At 32.2% G+C, this 25198-nt stretch overlaps 1 protein-coding gene across 23 annotated transcripts in view; it reads right to left on the reverse strand.

Annotated features, from left to right (window-relative positions):
- The window catches only part of DTNB (dystrobrevin beta), a 366632-nt gene that overhangs the window by 224759 nt on the left and 116675 nt on the right, over nt 1–25198 (reverse strand). For all 23 annotated transcript variants that reach the window (XM_074300084.1, XM_074300076.1, XM_074300075.1 and 20 more), the window contains 2 exons: nt 18558–18712; nt 4148–4253 (listed from right to left, as the gene is read on the reverse strand). In XM_074300084.1, coding sequence (XP_074156185.1) covers nt 4148–4253; nt 18558–18712 — 261 coding nt within the window. The remainder of the gene's footprint in view (nt 1–4147; nt 4254–18557; nt 18713–25198) is intronic.

Below are 25198 nucleotides of genomic sequence, written 5' to 3' on the forward strand. Positions count from 1 at the left end.
TAACAATAATAATTGTTATTATTATTATACTTGGGGATCTATAAAAATAAATAAGACCCAGGTTTCTCTAGATCTCTGAAAGGCCTTGAGTAAACAATTTTTAAAAATCAAAACATAAATCTCCAGTGGATATATGAAGAATGGAATCTGGTACTCAGGACCCCTTAAGCATTAATTCATGCTCTACTAGTTTGTACCTGTTCAACTTTAGGCAAGTGAATTAACCTTTCTTTATCTCATTGATTTTCTCAAAACTGTAAAAGCCCCTCTTTTCTTATTAACACTTGATTGTTGGGAGCTGTCTATAATATAAAATATGAAGTATTATTTTTCAAAAGAAATCAGATTCACATAGGCAAGGGGGAAAAAGACCAAAATTACTGCCACTATTCAGATTTCAAGAAATAGGATACTTAAACTTCTTAAAAGTATGAAATTATATTTTTCTAGCTTGTTCACTTTCTCTGTGAAATAATTTTCACCCGTATTTCCATCAAGAGCCTCAATTTTGTGCTTAGCTTTTAACAAAGAATGCTGCATATTTATTGTTAGCATTTAAAATTGGGAACAGAATTAAAGTCAACATATAAAAATTAGAATGTTCTTTACTTTTCAATACTCCTTAAAAAATACATTCATAAATTCAAGTTCAGAGCCAAGGCATATTTTTGTAGCCAGGAAAATATGAGAAACCAAGTTAATTTTATAACACATGATTATTATCTAACTTTGGGTAAATGATTTATTCCTATAATATCTACCTCATTCTTCTACTCCATTTGATGAAATTATAGACTTACAGAAATGTTTTCTTCCTTTAGGTTAAAATCTAGGTCTCAGAAAGCTAGAATAATGTAGAACAGAATAATGGAAAAGATGAAAGGAATAAATAAGATTCCACTTTCAAATTTACTATTGCCCTCTAGGAATGTCACAACTATGACTGAGTATAAGTGAGCAGCTTTATTCAAAGGAAGATTGGCAACACTTAAGACTACAAGTGGTTTGCAAATGAAAAGTATATGCATGACCAAAACCAAGAAAAATATTCTGCATCAACAAACGGGCAATTACAGGAAAGTTTGGAGGGTGGGATTATGCTGCTATTTATTACTTTCTTCCTATATCATGGGGCACAGAGACATAGAAGCAGGGCATCTTCTACAGTGTAGTGCCTATTCAATGAGATTGTTCCAGTCCAGAATTTCAAGGGTTTTAATAGTTTCATGTGTTTTATTAATGTCCCCTTAAATTGGGATATGTTTCGGGTGCCATTAACTCATTGGATGCCAAGGGCATATCATAATATACAATAATACTTGCACACTATGTTACATTTCACTATAATAAAAGGTTTTAATTAAACATTCAACTGTTAGTATACTTTTTTTTCTGTTAGATCACCTCTATAAGTACATGCAGTGGAAGACAACTGGAAAGTGCAATTTGTTTTACAAATATGAGCTTTGCACACTTTTCCAATAAAATATCTAATATTCAAAGCAAAGCTAAACAAAATCCAATCTCCAAACAATTCAATCCAATCTCCAAACAAGTAGAATTTATAATGTCTCCAAGGAAACTAGTTCCTTGAAGAGTAGCATAATTGAGGAAAATTACAAAGAGATAAGAGTCCAATGATACACTGTTAGTGGAGCTGTGAATTGGTCGTACAAAAAGCAATTTTGAACTATACATAGTGATTAAAATATATGTGTAGTAATAATAACAACAATAATATTTATAGAATGCCTACTATGTGCTAGAGATAGTGATAAGTACTTTACAAGTATTATCTCATTTGATCACATCCTTTAACTTAGAGTTTACAGTATTAGGCATATATTCCAGGAAAGTTAACAAAAAATTAAGTTCTCCCTATACACTAAAATATTTATAGTAACACTATTTGTGGAAGCAAAGAACTGGAAACAAAGTAAAAGTTCGTTGATGGGTAATGGTTAAACAAATTATGGGACATAAAAGTAATAAAATGTTATAACTAAACTGTAAGAAATTATTAATATAAAGAATACAAAGAAGTTTGGAAAGTCTTAAATGAACTGAGTCAAAGTAAAGTTAACCAAACCAGGAAAACAATACACAATGATTGCAATAACTTAAATGTAAAGAACAACAACAAAATTGAAATGTAGTACTATGAAATTTTAGAGACTAAATTCAGACCCAAATAAGAGACATGAAAATAAATCTCCCCTCACTTCTTTGTAGAGGTGAAAGATCATTGACAGGGAACATTGAGGAATATGCCATAATATATCAAACTTTTTTCAATATGTTGATTAGTTTTACTGAACTTTTTTCTTCTTCTTTTAAAATTCTTTATAATGATGCATGACATGCTGAGAAGGATTTGGAAAAAGGGATACAATGAGAAATACAGAGTTAGAGCTGGAAGAGACCTTTGAAACTATAAAATCCAATATTCTCATTTTACAAATGAAAAGAGTGAGGAACACAGAGATTAAGTGATTTACCCAGGGATACAGAGCTGATAAATTTCTTAGATGGGAATCGAACCCTGGAGTTTCTGACTTTATATCCAGCATTTGACCTACTTCTCAGAAGTCTTAAAACATCAAGAAGCATCATGTTTTGTAATTATTTCATATAATAGAAAATTTTTGAAATGCTTAGGTAAATGTTAATGCATTTAACAGATAATACATGGAACCCCATCTGTAGTTTCATAACATTCTTTATTCCTAAGATTAGAACTATAAAAATAATTCAAGGAAATTTTGGTTTTTTGTGTAAGTCACAATTAGCATTGTGACTTGCCTAGGGTCACACAGCTAGTAAAAATCAAATGTCTGAGTCTGGATTTGAACTCAAGTCCTCTTTATTTCAGGGTCAATCATTATTCATTGTACCACCTAGCAGTCCCCAACTCAAGGGAATTTTAAAAAGTTATTAAGAGATAGTCTAAGGCATCATAAAACAAAGGCAAAGCTTAATTAAAATGCTGAGATTTGTGTGTTTACCCTAGGAGCACTGGATGAAGAATGACTTGATTATGTTTCTTCCTTGTAATTGAATTGGATATGAGACAAATGACAAATTCTGAAGACTTTAAAAGATGTATTGGTAATAGCAGAAATTAATAAGCTAGTTTATTCTCATGAAACCCAGTTTAAATAGGTTTAAAATAAAAATAAATGAATAAATAAATCTGGCTAAAATATTCAAAGCATTTAAACTGTTTAAAAAATTTAAGTCTCATCATTTCTAGCTTTAGCAGTTGGGAAAACAAAGTAGGTCTGTGTGAAAAAGAAGCCAAACCTAGTCCTAAAATTAAGGAAGCTAAAAAGTTAGTTTACTCAATATTGGCTTACTGAAAATGAGAGCAAAGGACTTTCATCTCTCTAAGAAAAAAAAAACTAAATAAGAAGGATTCCATGTTTTTCAGTGGCAAAAGGAGTACAAGGAATAGTGGTGGTGAAAAGCAATGCCCAGAAGACAAAGGTCATCCTTGTATTTAGGTCAAATATTCTATCGAAGGAACTATCACTGACTAGCTTAGACCAAAAAAAAAAATAAATAAAATAAAAAATAAAAAAAAAATGAACCTTTAAAAATAGGCCCAAAAGTTGAAAATAAATTGTTAGAAAGGACTTTTGATTCCACTCTAAAATTAAAAGTGGATTGACAAATGAAAAATCAGTGATTGGTTTAAAAAAATAAATCCAATATCAACAGTATTAGACTGTCCTAGAGGTACTTATATCTTTAAAAATTCTCTCAAAACAATGAAATGTTTACATATTTAACTTTAAGTTCAACTGTTTTAAGGAAGAAAGGTATTCCTTGCATTAAAAAAAAAAATGAGTGGAAAATCCATGAATAAATCAAGTAGGCTCACTAAAAAAGCCACTCCATGTAAACCCAGAAAAACCATACCTATGTAGCCTTAGCATCTGACTACCACCTGGTGGCAATGTACCTAAAAGTTACAGATCTAGCTTGAGAAGAAAACTCTTTGCAAAATAAAAACCATAAAATTACAATCATGAAATGATAGCAAATGCCAGTTATGATCATCAATTATAATACCTAAGCCTTTATTTAGACTTAACACACACAATTTTCTACAGAGTTAGGAAACATTATTAAATATTTTACTTACCATTTTCAACATGGGCAAGTCTGTGCATGAGAGGTAGCCAGACAAGGCACTGGGGAGGAGGATCAGCCATCAATGTGTCTAAAAACATATTCAGCATTATCTTTTTCTGTAAATAGAACAGAAAACAACTTCTTTAACAGAAAGGATTTTTTTCTTTTCCTAATATCTCTCCAAATAAATTTTTAATCCAGTTTAATTTATTAAAACCTTTTACTAAACATTTACAAAAAACCTATCATTTATAAGGCACTAGGTTTCTAAGATGTAAGTTATTTACATATAATATATATTTATGTAGATGTATGTGTATATATATGTATACACATATAATTCACTTGTACAAATTATTAAAATGTATTTCCATTTGCATACTGTAAGAATGAACTTAAAGTAGTGTTAGACATGTGTGCTTAAAGTACATCGATTGCTCAAATAAAAGGAAATCACCCAATGAAGAGAAAGAAAGAAGTTTGTAAATACTTAATTGTGTGTAGCTATAGACAGTCCAGGGTACCCTATGTAATTTATAGGGATTCTAAATGTTTTACCTAAAGGAGAAGATTAAGATAGTCTTTTGCCAATCCCTAGAGATTAGAAAGTCAATCTGTCCAAAACTACTATTCACAGGAATACTCCCTGATGGAATTTTTTAAAAAATTAAAACTTATTGCTGTATTTTAAAACACCAACTTCATTTCCTAATGTGTGCATGTCTAGTTGTTCAATCATTTCAGTTGTGTCTGCCTCTTTATGACCTCATTTGGAGTATTCTTGGCAAAGATGCTGGAGTGTTTGCAATTTCTTTCTTCAGCTCATTCTAGAGATGAGGAATTAAGGCAAACAGGATCAAATGACTTGCCCAGGGTCATATAGCTTGTACAGGAGGCCACATTTAAACCCAAGAACATGAATCTTTCTGACTCTAGGTACTGTGCTCTATCCACTGTGTCACCTAACTGGTAGGGGGGGTTATGTGTGTGGTCGTGTTGACCTTTGTTTCCTCTCTTCAGAGAGCCTTGCCTTTTAATAAAATATATAAAAATTTTAGAGAAAAAAAATTTCATGGAAACTGAGTGGATGCCCATCAGTTGGGGAATGGCTGAATAAATTTTATGACTATTATGGAATATTATTGGTCTATAAGAAACAATCAGCAGGATGATTTCAGAAAGGTCTGGAGAGACTTACATGAACTGATGCTAAGTAAAGTGAGTAGAACCAAGAAAACATTATCCACAGCAACAAGATTCTGTGAAAATAAACTGTGATGGATTTGGCTCTTTTCAACATTGAAGTGATTCAGGGCAATTCCAATAGATTTGTGCTGGAGATAGCCATCAGCATCCATAAAGAGGTTTATGGGGATTGAATGTGGATCACAACAGTATTTTTTACATTTTTTGTTGTTGTTTGATTGCTTATTTATTTTTTCTCTCATTTTACCCATTTTGATCTGATTTTTGTTATGCAGCATGATAAATGAGGAAATATATTTAGAAGAATTGTATATGTTTAACCTAGATTGGATTACTTGCTATCTGGGGAGAAAAGGAGGGAAGGAGAAAAATATGGAACACAAGGTTTTGCATGAGTGAATCTTGAAAACTATCTTTGCATGCATTTTTGAAATATAAAAAGCTATTGTAAAAAGGGGAGAGAAAAAAGTTTAAAAAAAGTTCAATAAAAATAACACATCAGTTGAATCTGATATGTATGTAATATATATTTTTTTCAACATTCATTTTTATAATACTCTGTATTCCAAATTTTTCTTTCTCCTTCAAGACAGCAAGTAATCTGATATAGGTCAAATATGTGCAATAATATGATATAGGTTAAATATGTGCAATTCTTTTAAACATATTTAAATATTTGTCATGTTGTGCAAGAAAAGCCAGAGCAAAGGAAAAAAAAATCATGAAAAAGGAAAAAAAAAGGGAAAAATACTATGCTTCAATCCATATTTAGTCTCCATAGTTTTCTCCCTCAATACAGATAGCATTTTCCATCCCAAGTCTATTGGAATTGCCTTTAATCACTGTATTTAAAAAGATAATTTTAAAAGAAGTCTGGGGACACTATGAAAGTGAAGGAAATGACTGGAGAGAGGATTCTAAGTCAACCAAATGTGGTTTGCAGACATTGAGACTTGATGCCTCTCCTCTAGCAAGACAGTCACACATGCTTTGAGGTACCAGAGGAACTAAAGGGCACCCAAAGTCCTAGAAACAAAAATGAAAGATCAAATTGGGAAAAAGAAATTCCAGAAAGAAAGGTGGGGAAGAGATAAAATGGACAGCAGGTCCTATTCACCTAGTCACTGTGCAAAAGGAATTATGACTAATAAGGATAGCTCAATCGAGTTTTGTTTTGGGTTTTTTCAATTTTATTTTAGGATAGGGGAGATATGGGTACATTCTTAGGCTGCAGGAAAGGAGTCATTATATAGGGAGAGATTAAGTTTAAAAAGAACAGGAATGAAAGAAGGGATCGTCTGTTAGAGAAGAAAAGAAATGGAATCAAGGTAGCAAATAAAGTAGTAGGCTTTGGAAACTCTTCATCTAAGATAGGAGAGAAGAAAAATGTCTGAGTAACGTGGGAGAGAAGTTACAGAAAACAGCTTCAATTTCTTTAGTGGTATAGAAGCAAGATCCTTACCAGAAAGAGTAGGAAAAGTAGTAAGACAGGAATAGAAATAAAAATATCTAAAACAGCCTACAGGCTGCAGAGAGTAGGATATCAAAACTGATTAAGGAGGAGTAGAACAATTGCCTTATGCAGTGAGGAATCCATTGATATTAGATAATATAAATTCAGAGTGAACCCAACTGACACAGCTTCATGATTTCCTTCAGTTTCTGACAGTCACATGTGAAAAAGAATGAAGGAGATGAAGGGAGTAATTCAGATTTAGGGTTTTATAAATTGTGATAAGTGATAATAGAGGACAAAGATGATTTAAGAATAGAAGATAGATGAGTTGATTCGACAACAGATCAAAATAGAGAAGGAAGGAGGGTATAATTTGTAGAAGAGTAAATGTTAGAGTTGAGTTGATTCAACAAGGGGTCAAGATGGAGAAGGGAATAGAGTTATAATAGGCGCAGGGGTAATAATCTGGGGAAAAAAGTTAAGGATAGAGTGATAGGCTCATGATGAGGATAAAGAGCAGGATTAGTGGTCATCCATCATAAGTAAAGATGGAATGACAGGGAAAATATCACATTAAAGAATTTTTATTTCACAAAATGGAAGTAGAAAAACTATGGAAATGACTGCAAAATAAAACAATATGGTCATCTCTGTATGTACTTCAGATGACAAAGAAGAGGAGTTCATGGATATTAGTAGATTTAAGAACCTAGACTTCAGGATGTTTGATGGCTTTATCAGTACATATATTAAAGTTCCCTCACTGAGAAAGGACAAAGGATATTGATTAATAAGAACCACCAGAATCAAGACTGCATGATAAATTTGGACATCATAAACCTCCAAAGAGACATAGCTAAGTGATGAGACTCAGAACAATGGGAAGGACAATGAGAAGCAAGAACTGTTCCAACTCCTATTCTTTAACCAGTTTGTCAGAGGTTATGAGGGAAAATATAATCAGTACTGGAAAGGGTAGAGAGGGAAGCAATGTTAACAAAAGAGTACTAGTAATGTAAAGCAGTCAATAACAGTGAGAAAAATAAAGATTTAAAATGAAAAAGCAGGCATCCAAAACAGAAAAATGAAGAGGGCAGATAGATCTGGAACAAAACATTTTGAGTGTAGTTACTGAAGTGGATGGGAACAAAAGAGCAGAAAGGTAGGGACTGAATAAGACCTAAAAACTTTGTGTATTAGTAGTTGGGACATTTAAGAGGGTAGAAGTATGCTATTCAAGGAAGAATAAGTCCAAGCAAAATATCAGTGGTTAGAAAGCAGTCCTTTGAAAGAAATATGTCTGAAATTCTCCACTGAAATCCAATCTTGTGACAGGTAGTGATACTGTGATATGAAGACTCAGGAAGCTAGACTCAGCAGTCAAAAGCAGAAAGTTTGGGAGTTTAGTTGGGAGGCAATGGTAACTTGCCTATCTTGAAGAAGCCCGGGATGGGGAGGGCGAGGAAGAAAAGCAGGAGGGGAGGGTTGGAGGGAGGGACAAGAGAAGGAAAGAGAAACTATTTTGCCTTTAGACAGACCAAAACTGGGGAAAATCCAGGAAATCATGGAAAACAAAAACATGAAGCATTGATCTTGTCCCCAGCAGACAACCAGATGCTTGAAATCAAAAGCAAACTCCTCTATTTGAGATTTAAATAACTTTACAACCCAGAGATCAAATATATACTTATGTTTTTGACATAAATTTCTTCACAATCTTACCTATCCTCTCAGTTTTTTTTTTTTAACATGTTAATGCCCTTCACATAAAAAATGATCTAGCCATTCTGGCATAGTTGTAATTTCTGCACATGTGACATCAGTTCCTATCTGAATAGATGCTTTTGTACTGGTTGTCTACTAATCTTTGAAATGCTTGAAATCCCTGATTTCCTTCATGTTTCAGTAAAAGCACCAACTTCTGCAGGAAGCCTTATCTGATTCAAGTCTTCCCATAATTACTTTGTATTCATTTGTATATATTATATAAAAACTCATAGACATACATGTCTCCCTGTCAAAATGTAAACCCTAAGGACAGAGACTGTTCCGCTTTGTCTCTGAATTCTCAACATAGTATACTTAATAAATGTTTTAAAATTACAAATACACACTTAATACTTATTTAGCCCCTTCCCATTGCTTAAATGCATTTATTTTTCTAAGTTTCTCTTGACTGCTGTGTTTATACTTGAAATTTTCAACCCAGATCTGATCTTTTCATTTGGAATGTTTCAAAATCCTCTTATTTTACTAAAGGCCCACACCCACTTTCACATAGATTATACTCAGTCTTAAAGATCAAGTTTTTCCTGGTTGTAAGGCTTTTATTGTTTGTCTTTTGGAACATCACATTTCAAGATTTTCCTTTCTTTAACCCAGTTGTATAGCAGTCTTAAATGATTCCAAATGAGGTTTCTCAATACTTAAAACTTTTTTTTTAATTACTTGTATATTTTTCCCCATTTACTCATATTTCAGTCTAAATTTCTGGTCTGTAGCTTTGAATAGCCATAGCAGAGTATGGCCCCCTATCCCAATGTTGCCTTCTGTAATATAACACTGTACCCATTTTTAGTTAGAATCAGATGCTGAAAATCTCCAGCAAATTTGTTAAATGCCTCACAGTTATAATTCTATGTCTCTAACCCTAAGTAGAATTTTAACCTAAATTTGAATAATGGAATTCACAAAAAGGCAAAAGCTACTTCTTACTTACATATCTTCTAGGATGAGCTGACAAGCCTAGCTTGATTCTATCCTCTTTCTAATCAAGATGCTCTCCTACTTCACATCTGGAAATGATGGTTAGGATTATGTTCTACTTTTGCCATCATCCCTGTTCTCTAAGTCCATTTTCTGGTATTCCAAAATAGATTTTTGATCTGGCCTCTCTATGAATAATCTCCAAGTGGTAGGTGATAAACTCCCACCAGCCTTGCTACAGGCTTCCTACACTGGAACTATTTCTTCTGGTGTTTCCAATAAGAATACTAGTAGTATGCTTCTTAGAGCACCCACTGGTGTCCAGCCTGCTCCTTGAGCTGTGCTGGCCATATCTCCTGATGTGGCTGCTGCATACATTGACTTTTTCCTCAGATATGACTCTGAAAAACACTAAAAGAGCTCTAATTTCAAGTGACTTTGAAGGGTATATATATATACTGCCCAGTTCTGTCTTTGAGTGATCTGCAGGGGTTACCTCTGACCCCTGTTCTTTTGACAGACCATGGCCTAGATCCCACTGGCTTTAAGTTCCAAGTCTTCCTTTTCTCTACACTGCTTCACCATACTTGCCATATTTGCCTCTGTCTTCTTGCAGAGTCTTGGGCTATATGAATAAGCTTGCTGCTATCTTCCCCCATGCCCATTCATTGTAACTTCTGTCATATCTTAGGTCAACTGTGGAAAAACTAGTCACCTCTAGGATTTCTCATGTTACTATCTCATATCTAGAAGTCTAAGCAAAAGTATATTACCTTGAATTTTTTTAATTTATTTTTTCCCTGAACTTAAACAGGACATTTCATACAGCAAAACAATAGGATTGTATGTGAAACTATGAATCTCTATTTTATACTGCTTGTGGTTTTTTTAAAAAGATGTAATAATTCCACATGTTAATTTCAAAACTATCCTGTTTATTTGTGCTTACTTCTGAACTTCATTTTATTCCCTCCTGTGCATTTTTAAAAACTGTTTCAATGATTTTCTTTCTTTGGGTACAATTATTGCTAACTCTCTCTCCTCTTTTCAATGTCTCCTTAACTAAAAATCCAAGAGAATAAAAAAATTTGTAACAATCATAGTTCAGTAACAGTTTTTTCCAAAAAAGTATGCTTCTTTTTACCTCTTGTGTCTATCGCCTGTCTTTTAGGAAATGAAAAAATATGCTTTATATCCCAAGGTCCTTTAGTTATGTGGTTGGCTACTTCAATAGTTAAAGTTAAATCTTTCAGAATCAGTTTTCTTTACAATGTTGTTATCCTTGTATAAATTATTTTCCTGATTCTTCTCACTTTGTTTGACATTAGTTCATACATATCTTCCTAGGATTCTCTGAAACTGTCTTAGTCATCATTTCTTTCAGCATAATAGTATTCCGTTGTATTCATATTTTACAAGTTGCTTAGCCATTTCTCAATTAGTGGATACTCCCTTACATTCTGGGATTTTTTTGTGTTGTTTTTACAATTCCCTCTTCTAAATCAAGAATCTTATTTTGCTTATTACCATTGCTCATCCAGCATTTCTTCCATGTTCATTCTCTTTCCCTGATTATTGTTTGTTTCTTTGTTAAATCTGATATAGTCCTTTTTCTCTTTTTTTTCCCTGCAATAGTATTTTATTTTTCCAAATACATATAAAGATAGTTTTCAACTTTTTTGGCAAAACTTTGTGTTCCAAATTTTTCTTCTTTTCTCCCTTACCCTCCCCAAGAAAGCAAGAAATATAATATGTGTGCAATCCTTTTGAACATATTTCCATGTTTGTCATGCTATGCAAGAAAAAAATCATACCAAAAAAGGGAAAAAAACCCGATAAAGAAAACAAACAAAAATGATGAAAATTCTATGCTTCAATCCACATTCAGTTTTCACAGTTCTATCTCTGGTTGGAGATGGCATTTTCCATTCTGAGTTATTGGAATTGCCTTGAATCACCATATTATTGAGAAGAGTCAACTCCAGCACAGGTGATCATCACATAATCTTGTTATTGTGTACAATGTTCTCTTGGTTCTGCTCACTTCACAGAGTGTGATACAGTTCTTTACCAAAATGCTGTGCATGTTCAAATCTCCTATATCTATTTAAGATAAAAATATGGTTCATCTAATGCCTGTTTTCCTCAGCTCTTCCTCCATGATTGCACACTTCTTGAGCATCCCAATTATGAGATTGATCATTTCACCCTTTTTTTCCTTTCTACACATGCACATTCCTTTTATACTCCTTTCTCTTTTCCATCTTAAAATCCTAGGAAAAGTAATACTCTATCTCACCTATACTTCTAAATGTATTTAATTCCCTCAATATACTTTGAAAATTAAGAAACATGTGCTTTTCCTCCTGCTGAAATGTTAGCATCACAACAACCTCTTAAAGCTGTTCAAATAAATTTATCTTTCTAAATTATTCTTTATTCATATTTATATTTCATCTTCTACATTGATCCAATCTTTTCATTAGAAACCCTTCAAAATCTTCTTAAATTAAATTTCCCTCATATAGATTAATATTCAAAATTGAAAGGCAATTAATTCTTGGTTGTAAGCTGTATTCTTTGTCTTTTGAAATGTTGTATTGCAAGGGACAGCTAGGTGGTGCAGTGGATAGAGCACCAGCCCTGAATTCAGGAGGACCCGAGTTCAAATTTGGTCTCAGACACTTAACACTTCCTAGCTGTGTGACCCTGGGCAAGTCACTTAACCCCAGCCTTGGGGTGGGGGGGGAGTAAAAACAAGAATTAATTCTGTAAAAACAGGAATAAAAAGCAAACTTCTAAAGCTAAAGAGTTTCAGAGAGGTACTCAACCTGTGGTGGTAGACAGACGTGTGAAAGAAACCTGACCAATAGGAATTTTGTATTCAGAGGAGGCACAGTGAATACTGCCTGTTGCCAACATATGTGAAGGTGGTTTACTTTAGAAAGGTGTGATAACTTGAAATAAAAGGGTCCTACTTACTAATTCAGAGCAAGAATATATTACCTGCTGAGTTCAAACTTAAAACTGCTAACACAGAGCATTAATCAGATAATCTGCCCCTTTTCCTCTTCTGGTGATAAGGATGCTGCAATAACATCCTTCAGGGGAAAGCCTTGTCTCCTCTTTCAGCAAAAGTCAAGAAGAATAAGAGTGCTTTTCTCCATGATCAGTCCAACATGTGGCCTATGAATAGGGCCTCTATTCTTTGCATGCTTGTGTTGATTCTTTCTTGTTTTTAAGGAAATAAGTATTAGCTATGTTTATGACCTTAAGAGTGTTAAAATGTCAGAGGAGACCCCAAGTTAAGGTTTTCTTTCTCTCTCTCTGCCTCTGAATCTCTCTCTCTATTTTATACTTTCATTCTTGCTATATTTTATCACTAAATATCCATTTGTAAAAAGCTAAATGACCATTCCATAAAACTCATGACAGGCTATGATTGGTAGAGACTATTTTTCTTATAAATCATTCCTGCATTTCAGTTAAAGATCCTTTTTGGTCATTATGGATTTTTCTTTAATGTAAAATTATGTTCTATTTAATGTTTTGTTGTAGATTTACTTTAATGGTATAGGTCTATAACCTCCTTTTACATTATCTTTGTCTGATTTTTGCATCAATATTATACTTGCCTTATAAAAGGAATTGAATAACCTATCATTTTCTCTATATTCTAAGAGTCAAGCATTTTTTCATAAATCCATGTAAGTGAAATAACTTTTCACAAGTCTTAAAATATTTCTCTAAGAATAATCTATTTAAGCTATAAAAGTATTCTATGATTTTAGTATTTGATATTTTTGTAAATAATTTTCCATTCAATTTTAGAGTTCCAAATTGATTAATATATTTTTTCTTTCTTTCTTCCTTTCTCTCTATTCACATAGAATATCATACCCTTACCTGCAGGTGTTTTGCCTAAACAAATATAAATTTTCATCACTGAAGCCTCTCAAGAAATATTTTCCAATAATAGGAATTTAGCACTAAAGTCTTGCCTTTGAGTATTTCAATATTAATATTTTGATATTTAGTATCTTTACTATCTCTTATCATATATAATCTATTGTTTTTGCAATTCCACAAGTCCATACTTTTTATTTATATATTATATAATTTCATCATGTTTGTGTAAATACCTTTCCATTTAATTTTATAGTCTTAATTTGATTAGCATATCTTTTCTTTCTACTTTCCCTTCTCTCTATTTACATAGGATATCATATCCTTATTTACAGGTGTTCTGTCTAAGGGAACATAAATTTTGATAGCTAAAATTTCCCATAGAAAAAAGAAATATGGAAAATCATCTGCAAAAATCTGTACAATTTTTCATCAAAAAACAGTAGAGTAACCACATTTGGTCTCAATTATTAAAATCTCATATATTCTAAGACGAGATAGAAATGGAACTAGAGAGAACAAAGACAGGGAAAAAAACAGGTAAATTGGATCAAGTCTATGCAAAGAGAGATGTGTTGTGGTTTCTTAATGGTAGCTTAGGGAGGGATAAGGAAAAGAATCTAAAACTCAAAAATTTTAAAAACATGTTTTAAAAATGTTTTAAATGTAACTTGGAGATGTGAAAACTGGGACACTAACAAATTGTTGGTGGAGTTTTGAACTAATCCAACCATTCTGGAGAGCATTTTGAAACTATGCCTAAAGGGCTATCAAACTATGCGTACCTTTAGGTCCAGCAGTATCTTTACTGGATCTGTATCCCAAAGAGATCATAAAAAAGGGAAAAGGATCCACATGTGTCAAAAATGTTGATATCAGCCCTTTTTGTAGTGACAAGGAACCATAAACTGAGTGGATGCTCATCAGCTGGGGAATGTATGAATGAGTTATGGTATATGAATGGAATGGAATATTATTGTTCTATAAGAAGTGATGAGCAGGCTGATTTCATAAAGGCCTGGAGAGACTTACATTATCTGATGCTAAGTGAAGTAAATAGAATCAAGAGAACATTTTACCCAGTCATAACAAGATTATGTGATGATCAACTGTGATGGACTTGATTTTTTTCAACAATAAGGCAAGTCAGGCCAACCCCAATAGACTTGTGATAAAGAGAGACATCTACATCCAGAAAGACTGGAGATTGAATGTGGATCACAACACAGTATTTTCACCTTTTTTGTTGTTTTTTCTTTCCCATTTTTTCCTTTTTTATCTGATCTTTTTTATATCATGATAAATGAGAAAATACATTTAGAAGAATTGCACATGTTTAACCTAATTGGATTGCTTGCTGTGTAGAGAAGAGAAATGTAGGGGAGAGAGGGAGAAAATTTTGAAACACAAGATTTTAAAAGGGTGAATGTTGAAAACTATCTTTGCATGTATTTTAAAAAATAAAAAGCAATTTTTATATAATAGTAAATAAATGTAACTGAGAGAAAATAATTAATTAAATTAAAAAAAAAAAGCTGTGTGCTAGATTAGAAGTGACAATTGTGGAGGTACTAGGGGAATAGATTTAAAAGACAAAGAAAATAAGAGAAACTCAAGGAAAAAAAAAACTCAAGCTATATTACTGCCAATCTATCATATCTACTTTGCAGTCTCTCTAACTTTCCAGTGAAATACACTCCTACTCACCTTTTTTTTTTTTTTTTAATGAACCTTGCTTAATATAACACACAAACTCTGAGGCCTTTTAAATGAAAGGACCCTTTTCCTCTCTTCCTTCTCTCATATCATTCAGATATCTTCCTCCCCTACAATCAGTTTAATCCCACTATCTTGGATGAAGAAATGTCCTTGCTCCTTGCTAAAGCCAATCCATTTACATATTCCCTTGATATTATTCCTTATCATTTTCTCCAACAGATTGTCCCCAATATCATACCCACTTTTTCTTTGCTTTCTTCTTTTTCCCTGTATTCATCTTTGCTGCCTAAAAACATGCCCATATTCTCACTATCCTTAAAAAAAAATTCTTCAATTGATACAACCATGTTTAATAGCTATCTTTTTCTATTTCTCCTCCTTTTCTAAACTAAGGCGTCCAGTGGCAAAACAAAGGACAAGAGACCCAGGATAAAGTGGGTAATTTTGACCTTTCTGAATTTCTGAAAGTCTCAATTTGTCTGAGGACATGCCCATTATGACTAAGGGACAGGTAAGAGTTGAAACAAAAGAAGGCTCAATTGCCATCACCAAGATATTAATCTGTAAGGGCAAAGCCATTAGAATTTCTTGTCAGAACAGAAAACAACTGCTATTTACACTCATTCTAAGCCATCAAAATCTAAATGATGAATCACAGAAGCTTGGGTTGAGGCTGTTACTGGCCCTTTAATAAAATCCAGAGAGATATGGCTTTAAAGGCTAATCAAGTAGTTCCATTTAAAACACAATGGGATTTTTAAGTCTATCTTTTCAGTGCTATATTTTTAAAAAATTTAAAATGAAAGGGGAGGAGGGGAAGGAGAAGAAAAGAAGAAAATGAGCTCAAATCTGACTTTAGACACCTCCAGAAAAAGAAATGATGAAATCTAAATAAAGTTTTGTATGTGAAAAATAGTATAGACCAGGATGGCTGAAACATAGGAATACACTGAAACAAGGTATAAGAAGACTGAAAAGGTTTTAGTGGATAAGGAGAGGTCTATTGAGGAAGGCAAGATAATGAGAACAAAAGTCTTCTAGGTTCCTAGCCTCATGACAGATAGTATTGTTATGTGCTGTAGGAAATGTGTCTCACAATAGGCACAAATAATATGAGGTATATTCCAAGAAAAATGACAGCAATAAGAAGATACAAACTGGCATGCCCCCAAGTTATTTACTTTTACCTATTGCTTGCTAAAGGTAGAAACAGAACCAAGCTGTTTGGTATTGTAGGTACACAAAAATGTTCCATTCTACAACTTTCAAAGTAATCATTTAAGGAAGTAGCCAGCATCTTAGAATTGAAAGAAATTTCAGAGGCCATGTAATAAATATGTAACCTGAGCAAGAGGTCACTCTATAACAGAGCCAACAAATAAATATTTAGCATTTGTTTAAAAACTTCTACAAATAGGGAACCAGATATGCCCTGAGACAGCCCATACCATATCGGAAATCCTAATGTTAGAAAGTTTCTCTTTAAATGGACTAAAAATATGCCTCCCTGCATCTCTAACCCTTTGCTCCTTGTACCCTCTAGCATCAAACAGAACACATAGCTACTCCTTCTCATCCATGAAAACCCTTGAAATATCTACATATAGTATTATACCTATATCTGAGCATTTTGTATCTCATACCCCTTCTACAGTGGAATATAAGCTCTTTGATAGCAGAGATAGTATCATTTTAATCTTTTTACTTAACTACCTTGTACATGATAGTCATCTAACCAATATCTTATGTATCACATAATAACAAGCTTGAAAGGGATCTCAAAAAGAGTTCAACCTGTATAGCAATTTCTCATATAACTTATGTGTATATTGGCCATTCTGACCTCACTTAAAGAAAACTATCTAGTGAAGAAAAACTCACAGTGACTTGCAAAGAAGAAAGGCTAAGTACACTTAACTGAACATACTCTTTTCAATTCAATTTCTGGAAAGTTCTAATTCTTAAAAAAGTATTTTTCTTATAAAATCTGTTTTTCTAAAAAATAAGTAAAAATAAAATTAAATTTAAAAATCTGTCTTTCTGTAAGAAAAAAAACACTGCTTCTAGTAGTACTATTTGAAACCAGGAGGAAGTCTAATCCCTCTTCTATATGAAAATCTTTCAAATATTCAAGGAAAGCTATTCATTCCTTCCCAAGTTTTTTTTTTTTTTAAGGTTAAATATCCACAATTATATTAACATGATCTCAGCAATTTTTCTCATGCTAGTTATCATCCTCTCAATACCTCCCAGGTTTTTAATGTCCTTAAAATATGGTATCAAGAACACAATACTCTAAACTGATCCAACAAGGACCAAGTACAATAGGATTGTCTATATCTCTCAATGTAGTCTAAGATAAAATGATTATTTTGGGTAATTATATCAGTTGTTGATAGATACTGAATTTATTTATATTTCATTAAAACTTTTTAGATGGATGCTGAGTGAAATGAATAGAACCAGAAGATCACTATACACTTCAATGCTGTATGAAGATGTATTCTGATGGAAGTGGATATCTTCAACATAAAGAAGATCCAACTCACTTCCAGTTGATCAAAGATGGACAGAAACAACTACACCCAGAGAAGGAACACTGGGAAGTGAATGTAAATTGTTAGCACTACTGTCTATCTACCCAGGTTACTTATACCTTCGGAAGCTAATACTTAACGTGCAACAAGAAAATGGTATTTACACACATATATTGTATCTAGGTTATATTATAACAGATGTAAAATGTATGGGATTGCCTGTCATCAAGGGGAGGGAGTAGAGGGAGGGAGGGGATAATTTGGAAAAATGAATACAAGGGATAATATTATTTTTAAAATTACTCATGCATATATACTGTGAAAAAAATTATAAATTAAAAAAATAAATAAATAAACAAATAAGAAAAAAAACATTTAAAAAAAAAACTTTTTAGATGAACTACTGAATGTCATTATCTCCTATCTTCTACTAGTTAAGTTGATCTTTTGAGTAAAAGTCTAGTGGTATATATGAACAATTTATCTTAAAGAGAAAAATGAGATATTTCAATAAAATGTGTAGACAAAAGATTTGTGGTTTCATCAGCAAAGGGAACTTCTACCAAAGTGTGTTACAACCCATTTAAAAACTTAAATTGTTTTATGAAGTTGCTTCTAGAGGGAGTGAAGGCCATTACCTATCATAATGTAAAATGTTTCAAGTTTCATGATTTTTTTTAGAACCATGCACAAAGTTTTTAATTACAAAATGGTCCCCTTCCCCAATTTTATTTTTCAATTCTCCTAATCCCACCTAGCTCCATCTCTAAGTTCTTCTAGAGAAGCTATTTCATAAGCAACTGAGTAATCAAATCTACCCCGAAGTAAAAGAATTAAATCCCTTATAATTTTAAGAGCTAAGAATATCAAATAACATCAATTATACTTACCTGCTGTGGAAAACATGTTCTTACTGAATGTTCTGTGTATCCAAAAGAAGGGCCTTCAAAAACAGCTGTAGGGAGCTTCAAAACTTCCTTCAGAAACTGGTCAAACTTACTGAATATCATTAAGCCATTGGAATCTGACATCTGTGAGAAAATATCTACAAGCACAAAGCAGAATAAAAAAAGTATTATCATATTAGGTTACATTATATTAATATCATATTACATTATCCTTCTTTAACCTACTACATAACTCTTGCTACCAGTTATCAATTTGAAAGTACTATAAAATAACTGTGACTTATATACCAGGATATAATCTATTCTAATTCTTTCTTTCCATTACTTAACCAATGGCTCACTCTGTTTCAAACCTTTACCCTTTTCCCAACCATCCAATAATGAAACCTAACAATTTAATCTTATATGAGTCAGCTATATCTTTGTATCTTGATCTTCTACCTTTGAATTTATGAAAAAATACATACATTTGAATACCAATAAAGTGCCATATGAAAGTCTATATGTTGGTGAAGGGTGTTCAAATGAAATGATACCTGTGTACCAGAGATAAGATTCACAAATGCCAGAACTTCAAGGCCCTTACAGATCATTTTTATTATACAGATGAGAAAACTGGGGCCTAAAGAAATATGCCATGTATCATTTAATAGGTAGAAAGAGTATATATCCATTTTCTGTTCAGCATGTATCAAAAATAAAAAGGCTACTGTAATGATTATTAAATAACAAATTATTGGCAAAACCTAGTGCTTTTTTTCCTTTCCTATATCCTCCTTTTCTACTACAACAAATCAACATCTAAAGGATCTTGTGAATAATGAGATTGGCTTAATTTTCTCTTCAATCTTGTTCAGAACCCATCCAAGTAGATAAGCTGATATCTTCTACTCAGAATTGGATGGGGGTAACAATCATAGGCCTATCAAGAGATTTCTCTCTAAAAATACATAAGTCAATAGAGTCAGCTTTCAGACACCATAAATAAAATCCTACAATACCCTCTACAGGTATTCAAGAAGGTCACTGACCCCTTTTATTAATTACTCACTAGCATAATTAATTAAATGAATACTATGTTTCTTGAACTTTTTATATATCATATTGCTTTAAATTCAAATTCCTTCCATCTCAAGGACAATATGAAGATCCACACAGAGACCACCTAATGGTGTAGTGGATAGAGTACTAGGCCAAAATTATGAAGACCCAAGTTCAAATCAAGCCTCAAATATTACTAACTGTGTGACCCTGGGCAAGTTGCTTAATCTATGTTTACCTCAGTTTCCTTGATTGTAAAATGTGAAGAGGTATACTCCCAACTCACAGGATTGTTGTCAGCATCAAATGAGATAACATTTATAAGAAAAAGCTTAGTAGAGTATTGGTCCATAATAGATGCTATATAAATGTTTTTTCCCTTCCCTTCCCTTGTCCTTTGCCACTTCCACGAAAGGGTAGCTGCTGTTGTCAATATAACATTTTTCTACTAAATTTGTTTTACTCTCTCTTTGGAAAAAAAGACCTTTCTGATGGCAAGTAGTTAATTCTTTCTTGCTTAAAATTAATATAGAATTATCCTCAGAAACAATGGGGCTAGGGTAAGGAAATGGAGGAAAAAGAATAACCACGTATTTAGAAACCATGTCTTCACTGAATGAATAGGAATTTAGGAATTAGACTTATACCAACAGTAAATCCTCTGTATCACAGATGGACAAAATCATAAGTTATACACAAGAAAACCAGAGAAATCAGCTATTTCTAAATCCTTTTGTCAAACATGAAAGGCCATCCCAATGAGAATATAAGGGAAACAGGAAGAAAAGAAATACACAAAAAAAATTAAAAAAAAAAAAAAAAAAAAAAACCAAACAGATGGACTGGGATTATCAATAGAATTGCTATCTAGGGATCTACTTAGTTAAGGATTCCAGAGCCTCAGAACCAGCACTGACCTGGATTTGGTCCTTTCCTCCTTTGGCCTCTGCATCTTGTCCCTATCTCTCACTACTGAATCAGAAGGATAGTGGCTGCTAGAATCCTTTCCCAACTTCTTTCCTGCACTTGAACAAGTCTAGAATCAACATAAAGAACAGAGCAAGGAAGATCTAACCAGAGGCCACCTTGAATTAATACAAAGCCATGGGAATCCTTCCATGTTCATAGAACATTCAGACCTGAGTAGAAATTTCTTATCTTCCCTGAACTGATCACAACTTAAGAAATTCCTGGCCCACTTTAACTAAACTCAAGAAAAAAAAAATTAAGGAAACTCTCTAATCTATAGCCCCAATTTGCTCCAAATCAAAAAGCAATGAGCTTAACACTGCTGAATATCCCCGCTTCTCAATCACAATCTTTTTGTTAACTGGCTGAAGATCATACTTCCCAGAAGTCCAGTCTCATATTTTGTAAGCATTGGTGAAGACAGACAGGCTTAGCTTAAGATGCAGTCTAACCCTGTTTTCTAGAAATTTAAATCCCATTTACGTGAGTGCATATGGGGCCAACTTCCCACCAATTTGAAAACTTTTGTATACTACATTAAAGAAAACATTCAGCTTAATAAAGACATCTTGCAAAGTATAAGAACCTCTTTAGAAATTTAAATAGAAATAAAGTACTAATGAAAAAATGACAAGTGTATAGTTAATATATTGAGGGACCAAAAATAGCTTCCAAAGCATTTTTGAAACAAACAAGAAATAAAGTTACAACTAGAAAAAGTGTTACTTAAAGGGAAAAAATTCACTTAGTAATAGAATTTTTAAAGTAACTAATGGATTTAGAAAACAAAATGATAAATTTGTAAGATAATGAGAGACGCACAAACAAAAGATTAACAGGAACTTCAGATGATCCTCAAAAAAAGTAACAACTTGCATTTAATAATAGATAACATCTATATATTGCTTTAAGATTTTTTAAGTGCCTTAGAAATATTATCTCATTTTATTCTTCCAGCATCTTTGGGAGTCCATGATATTACTATCCTCATCTTTACAGAAGAAACAGGAAGACAAGAATTAAAGTGATTTGCCCAAAGTCACACAGCTAGTAAAAATCTTGAGGCCATATTTGAACTGGAGTCATCCTGACTCCAACAATATCCTCTCCACCATGCCATCTAGTTGCAACACCTAGAATACATAAGAAACTAAAGAACATTTTGCCTTAGTGAACATTTTACAGGCAGAAAATACACAAGACACCAGAAAGGAAAAACCCTAAACTTAATCCCAAAGATATATAGTCATAAAATATATACATAAAATATAAGAAAATATTATTTGGTAATAAATAAAATCAAAGAAAAATATAAATTAGAGAAAAAGCATCAAAGTTATATAAAATATATAATATTGGGGCCAACTTCCCACCAATTTGAAAACTTTTGTATACTACATTAAAGAAAACATTCAGCTTAATAAAGACATCTTGCAAAGTATAAGAACCTCTTTAGAAATTTAAATAGAAATAAAGTACTAATGAAAAAATGACAAGTGTATAGTTAATATATTGAGGGACCAAAAATAGCTTCCAAAGCATTTTTGAAACAAACAAGAAATAAAGTTACAACTAGAAAAAGTGTTACTTAAAGGGAAAAAATTCACTTAGTAATAGAATTTTTAAAGTAACTAATGGATTTAGAAAACAAAATGATAAATTTGTAAGATAATGAGAGACGCACAAACAAAAGATTAACAGGAACTTCAGATGATCCTCAAAAAAAGTAACAACTTGCATTTAATAATAGATAACATCTATATATTGCTTTAAGATTTTTTAAGTGCCTTAGAAATATTATCTCATTTTATTCTTCCAGCATCTTTGGGAGTCCATGATATTACTATCCTCATCTTTACAGAAGAAACAGGAAGACAAGAATTAAAGTGATTTGCCCAAAGTCACACAGCTAGTAAAAATCTTGAGGCCATATTTGAACTGGAGTCATCCTGACTCCAACAATATCCTCTCCACCATGCCATCTAGTTGCAACACCTAGAATACATAAGAAACTAAAGAACATTTTGCCTTAGTGAACATTTTACAGGCAGAAAATACACAAGACACCAGAAAGGAAAAACCCTAAACTTAATCCCAAAGATATATAGTCATAAAATATATACATAAAATATAAGAAAATATTATTTGGTAATAAATAAAATCAAAGAAAAATATAAATTAGAGAAAAAGCATCAAAGTTATATAAAATATATAATATTTTGTAAATATGTACATGGGACTTGACTATAAATTTATATACCATGTAGCATGACTATATTATTTACACATAGAATTCACTTCAAAGGCAAATAAAATATAGAAGAATTTCTCAACAAATGACAGCATGAAAGAGAAAAGAACATCCAAAATGACAGAATAAATTATTTATGAAAATAATAACTTATCTGAAGTCTGTTATTACCTTATCTTAAGATTTAAGTGTTAATATACAGGTTTGATATCTAGAAACCTTTTTAACTATAAAAGAATAAATTGGGATAAAATGCACATCATGCTAATCAACATAAAGTAAAAAATACATGAAAAATTAATAACTACTATTTAAAATTTTGTTTCAAATACATGTAAAGATGGTTTTCAACATTCATTCATATCTACTCTTTAAAAGGGGCTTAGTAAACATGAAAAAGTTATAAGAACAAAAAAAGGAAAAGAGGAAGAAAGATATTCCCAAAGTTAAAAAAATCCTAATAAAGGAGTTTATAACTCATTTAATAAGAATGAAAATATTGAAACCTAGTAATAATTTTTATCTATTATCTTTGAGAAACTTTTGAAATTGTTCTATCATTCTTTGCTAATGGACTTGATCAGAGTATATTATATATTTCCCTTTATTCTCTACTTTCTCTTTCTCTTTATGTATATTCCTATTCTGCAATTTAATCCCACACAATACACTGAATTTACCTGTAGAGGGTATTGTAGGATTTTATCTATGTCTGAAAGCTGATCTTCTACCATGACTTCTCCCTTTTTTTTACATGTCACTTCTGACTCTATTGGCTTATGTATTTTTAGAGAGAAATCTCTTGATAGGCCTATGATTGTTGTTTTCTTTTCTTTTTTAATCCAATAAGTGTCTTCATCTTTCTGGATATTTTTCTTTCAATACTCTCTACTAATGGGGTAATTTGTTTCATTTCTAATTCCTTTCTTGTCTATAGTTAGTTACTTTCTTGTGTCTCAAGATGTTTGCAAGTCAAATAATATACGCACATCTGTTTTGTTTTGTTTTATTAGAAATGCTTTAAATGTTTTTTTTTATTGAATGCCTGCCTTTTTCATTAATGATCAGACTCAGATTTGTAGGATATGTCATTTTAGGTTGTATTCTGAACTACCATTCATTTATATTTGAAGGTAATTCGAATACTGCTTGCTTTATTTGTTGTAATTGGAACCGTTAGATTTAGTCACTCTGTCTTAAAGTTTGAGGTATAAGGTATTTCCCCCCTAAAAATAATCTGTATATTTTTTCAATTGGTACTCTGTCTTCTGTATTCAAAAGTTCTACACAGTTTCCATGTGTTATATTTCACCTTATGGCATTTAGGTTTTTTAATTTTATGATTTAATTTAATGATCCTTAAATTGTATCCCATACATTCTGTCTTCAAAATCAATGAGTTTCACTTGAGTAAAGATTTGGGGTTTTTTTAATGTTTTGCATTTTGCTTCCCTTCTTCCACCCCGACCTCAATTCAGTGTATCTATTTTTCCAATCTGTTACTTTATTTCACTCTTTTGATGACTCACAACCATGTATTTAGGTTGACTATTCCAAAGCTCCTTAAACTGTGGGTCCTCACCTCATATGGGATTGTGACAAATTTGGCAAGAGTGAAAGGTTTCTGAATATCATCAATTCAAAAATCAAATGTGTAATGAATCCAAGGTGTTTCTGGCAGCACTTACCCATATTGCACCATACTTTTTCACTACATTCTTGGTTCTGAACACACAACACACACGCACTCTGCACTAAGCATGCACAAATGCTGCCAGAAACACCTCAGCTCAGATCCAAGATGGGGTTATGTAAAAGTTTCTTAGGTAAAAGAGGGTTATTAACAGAAAAAGTTTAAGAAGCCCTGGCCTATTCTGTCAATTTGTTATGGAGAGCATAAATTCTATCTGAAGTCTATAAATTCTATCTTAACTAAATTCCTTCTGACTTCTATAAAAATGTTGACTTCTCTCTTGATTCTAAACATTTTGCTGCAGTTTCATTATTTCTTGAAAATTCATAAAATGATGTTTCATCATATATTCCTTTGCAATTGTTTTTAAAGAGATTTGTGATTTGTGGAAAAACTTTGGTGTTCACATTGATGTTCATGTCTAACTTTAGGATCTTATCTGATTTATCTGTTCATACTCTAGATTTTTAATTGAATTTTCTTATTCTTGAAATTTTGTCTAAGAAAGTGAGAAAGAAATAAAAAGCAAAACTTAAAAAAAGTCTGTTTCCCTCTCTTTGAGGAATTAAATTGAAGGAGAACAAAAATACAGGAAAAAAATGTAAGCTAAATTTCCTAATGAACATAATATAAACATTTTAAATGAAATTCTAGTTAGGAGGTTATAGC

This window comes from Sminthopsis crassicaudata, chromosome 3, assembly GCF_048593235.1.
Source record: "Sminthopsis crassicaudata isolate SCR6 chromosome 3, ASM4859323v1, whole genome shotgun sequence".
Taxonomy (NCBI): domain Eukaryota; kingdom Metazoa; phylum Chordata; class Mammalia; order Dasyuromorphia; family Dasyuridae; genus Sminthopsis; species Sminthopsis crassicaudata.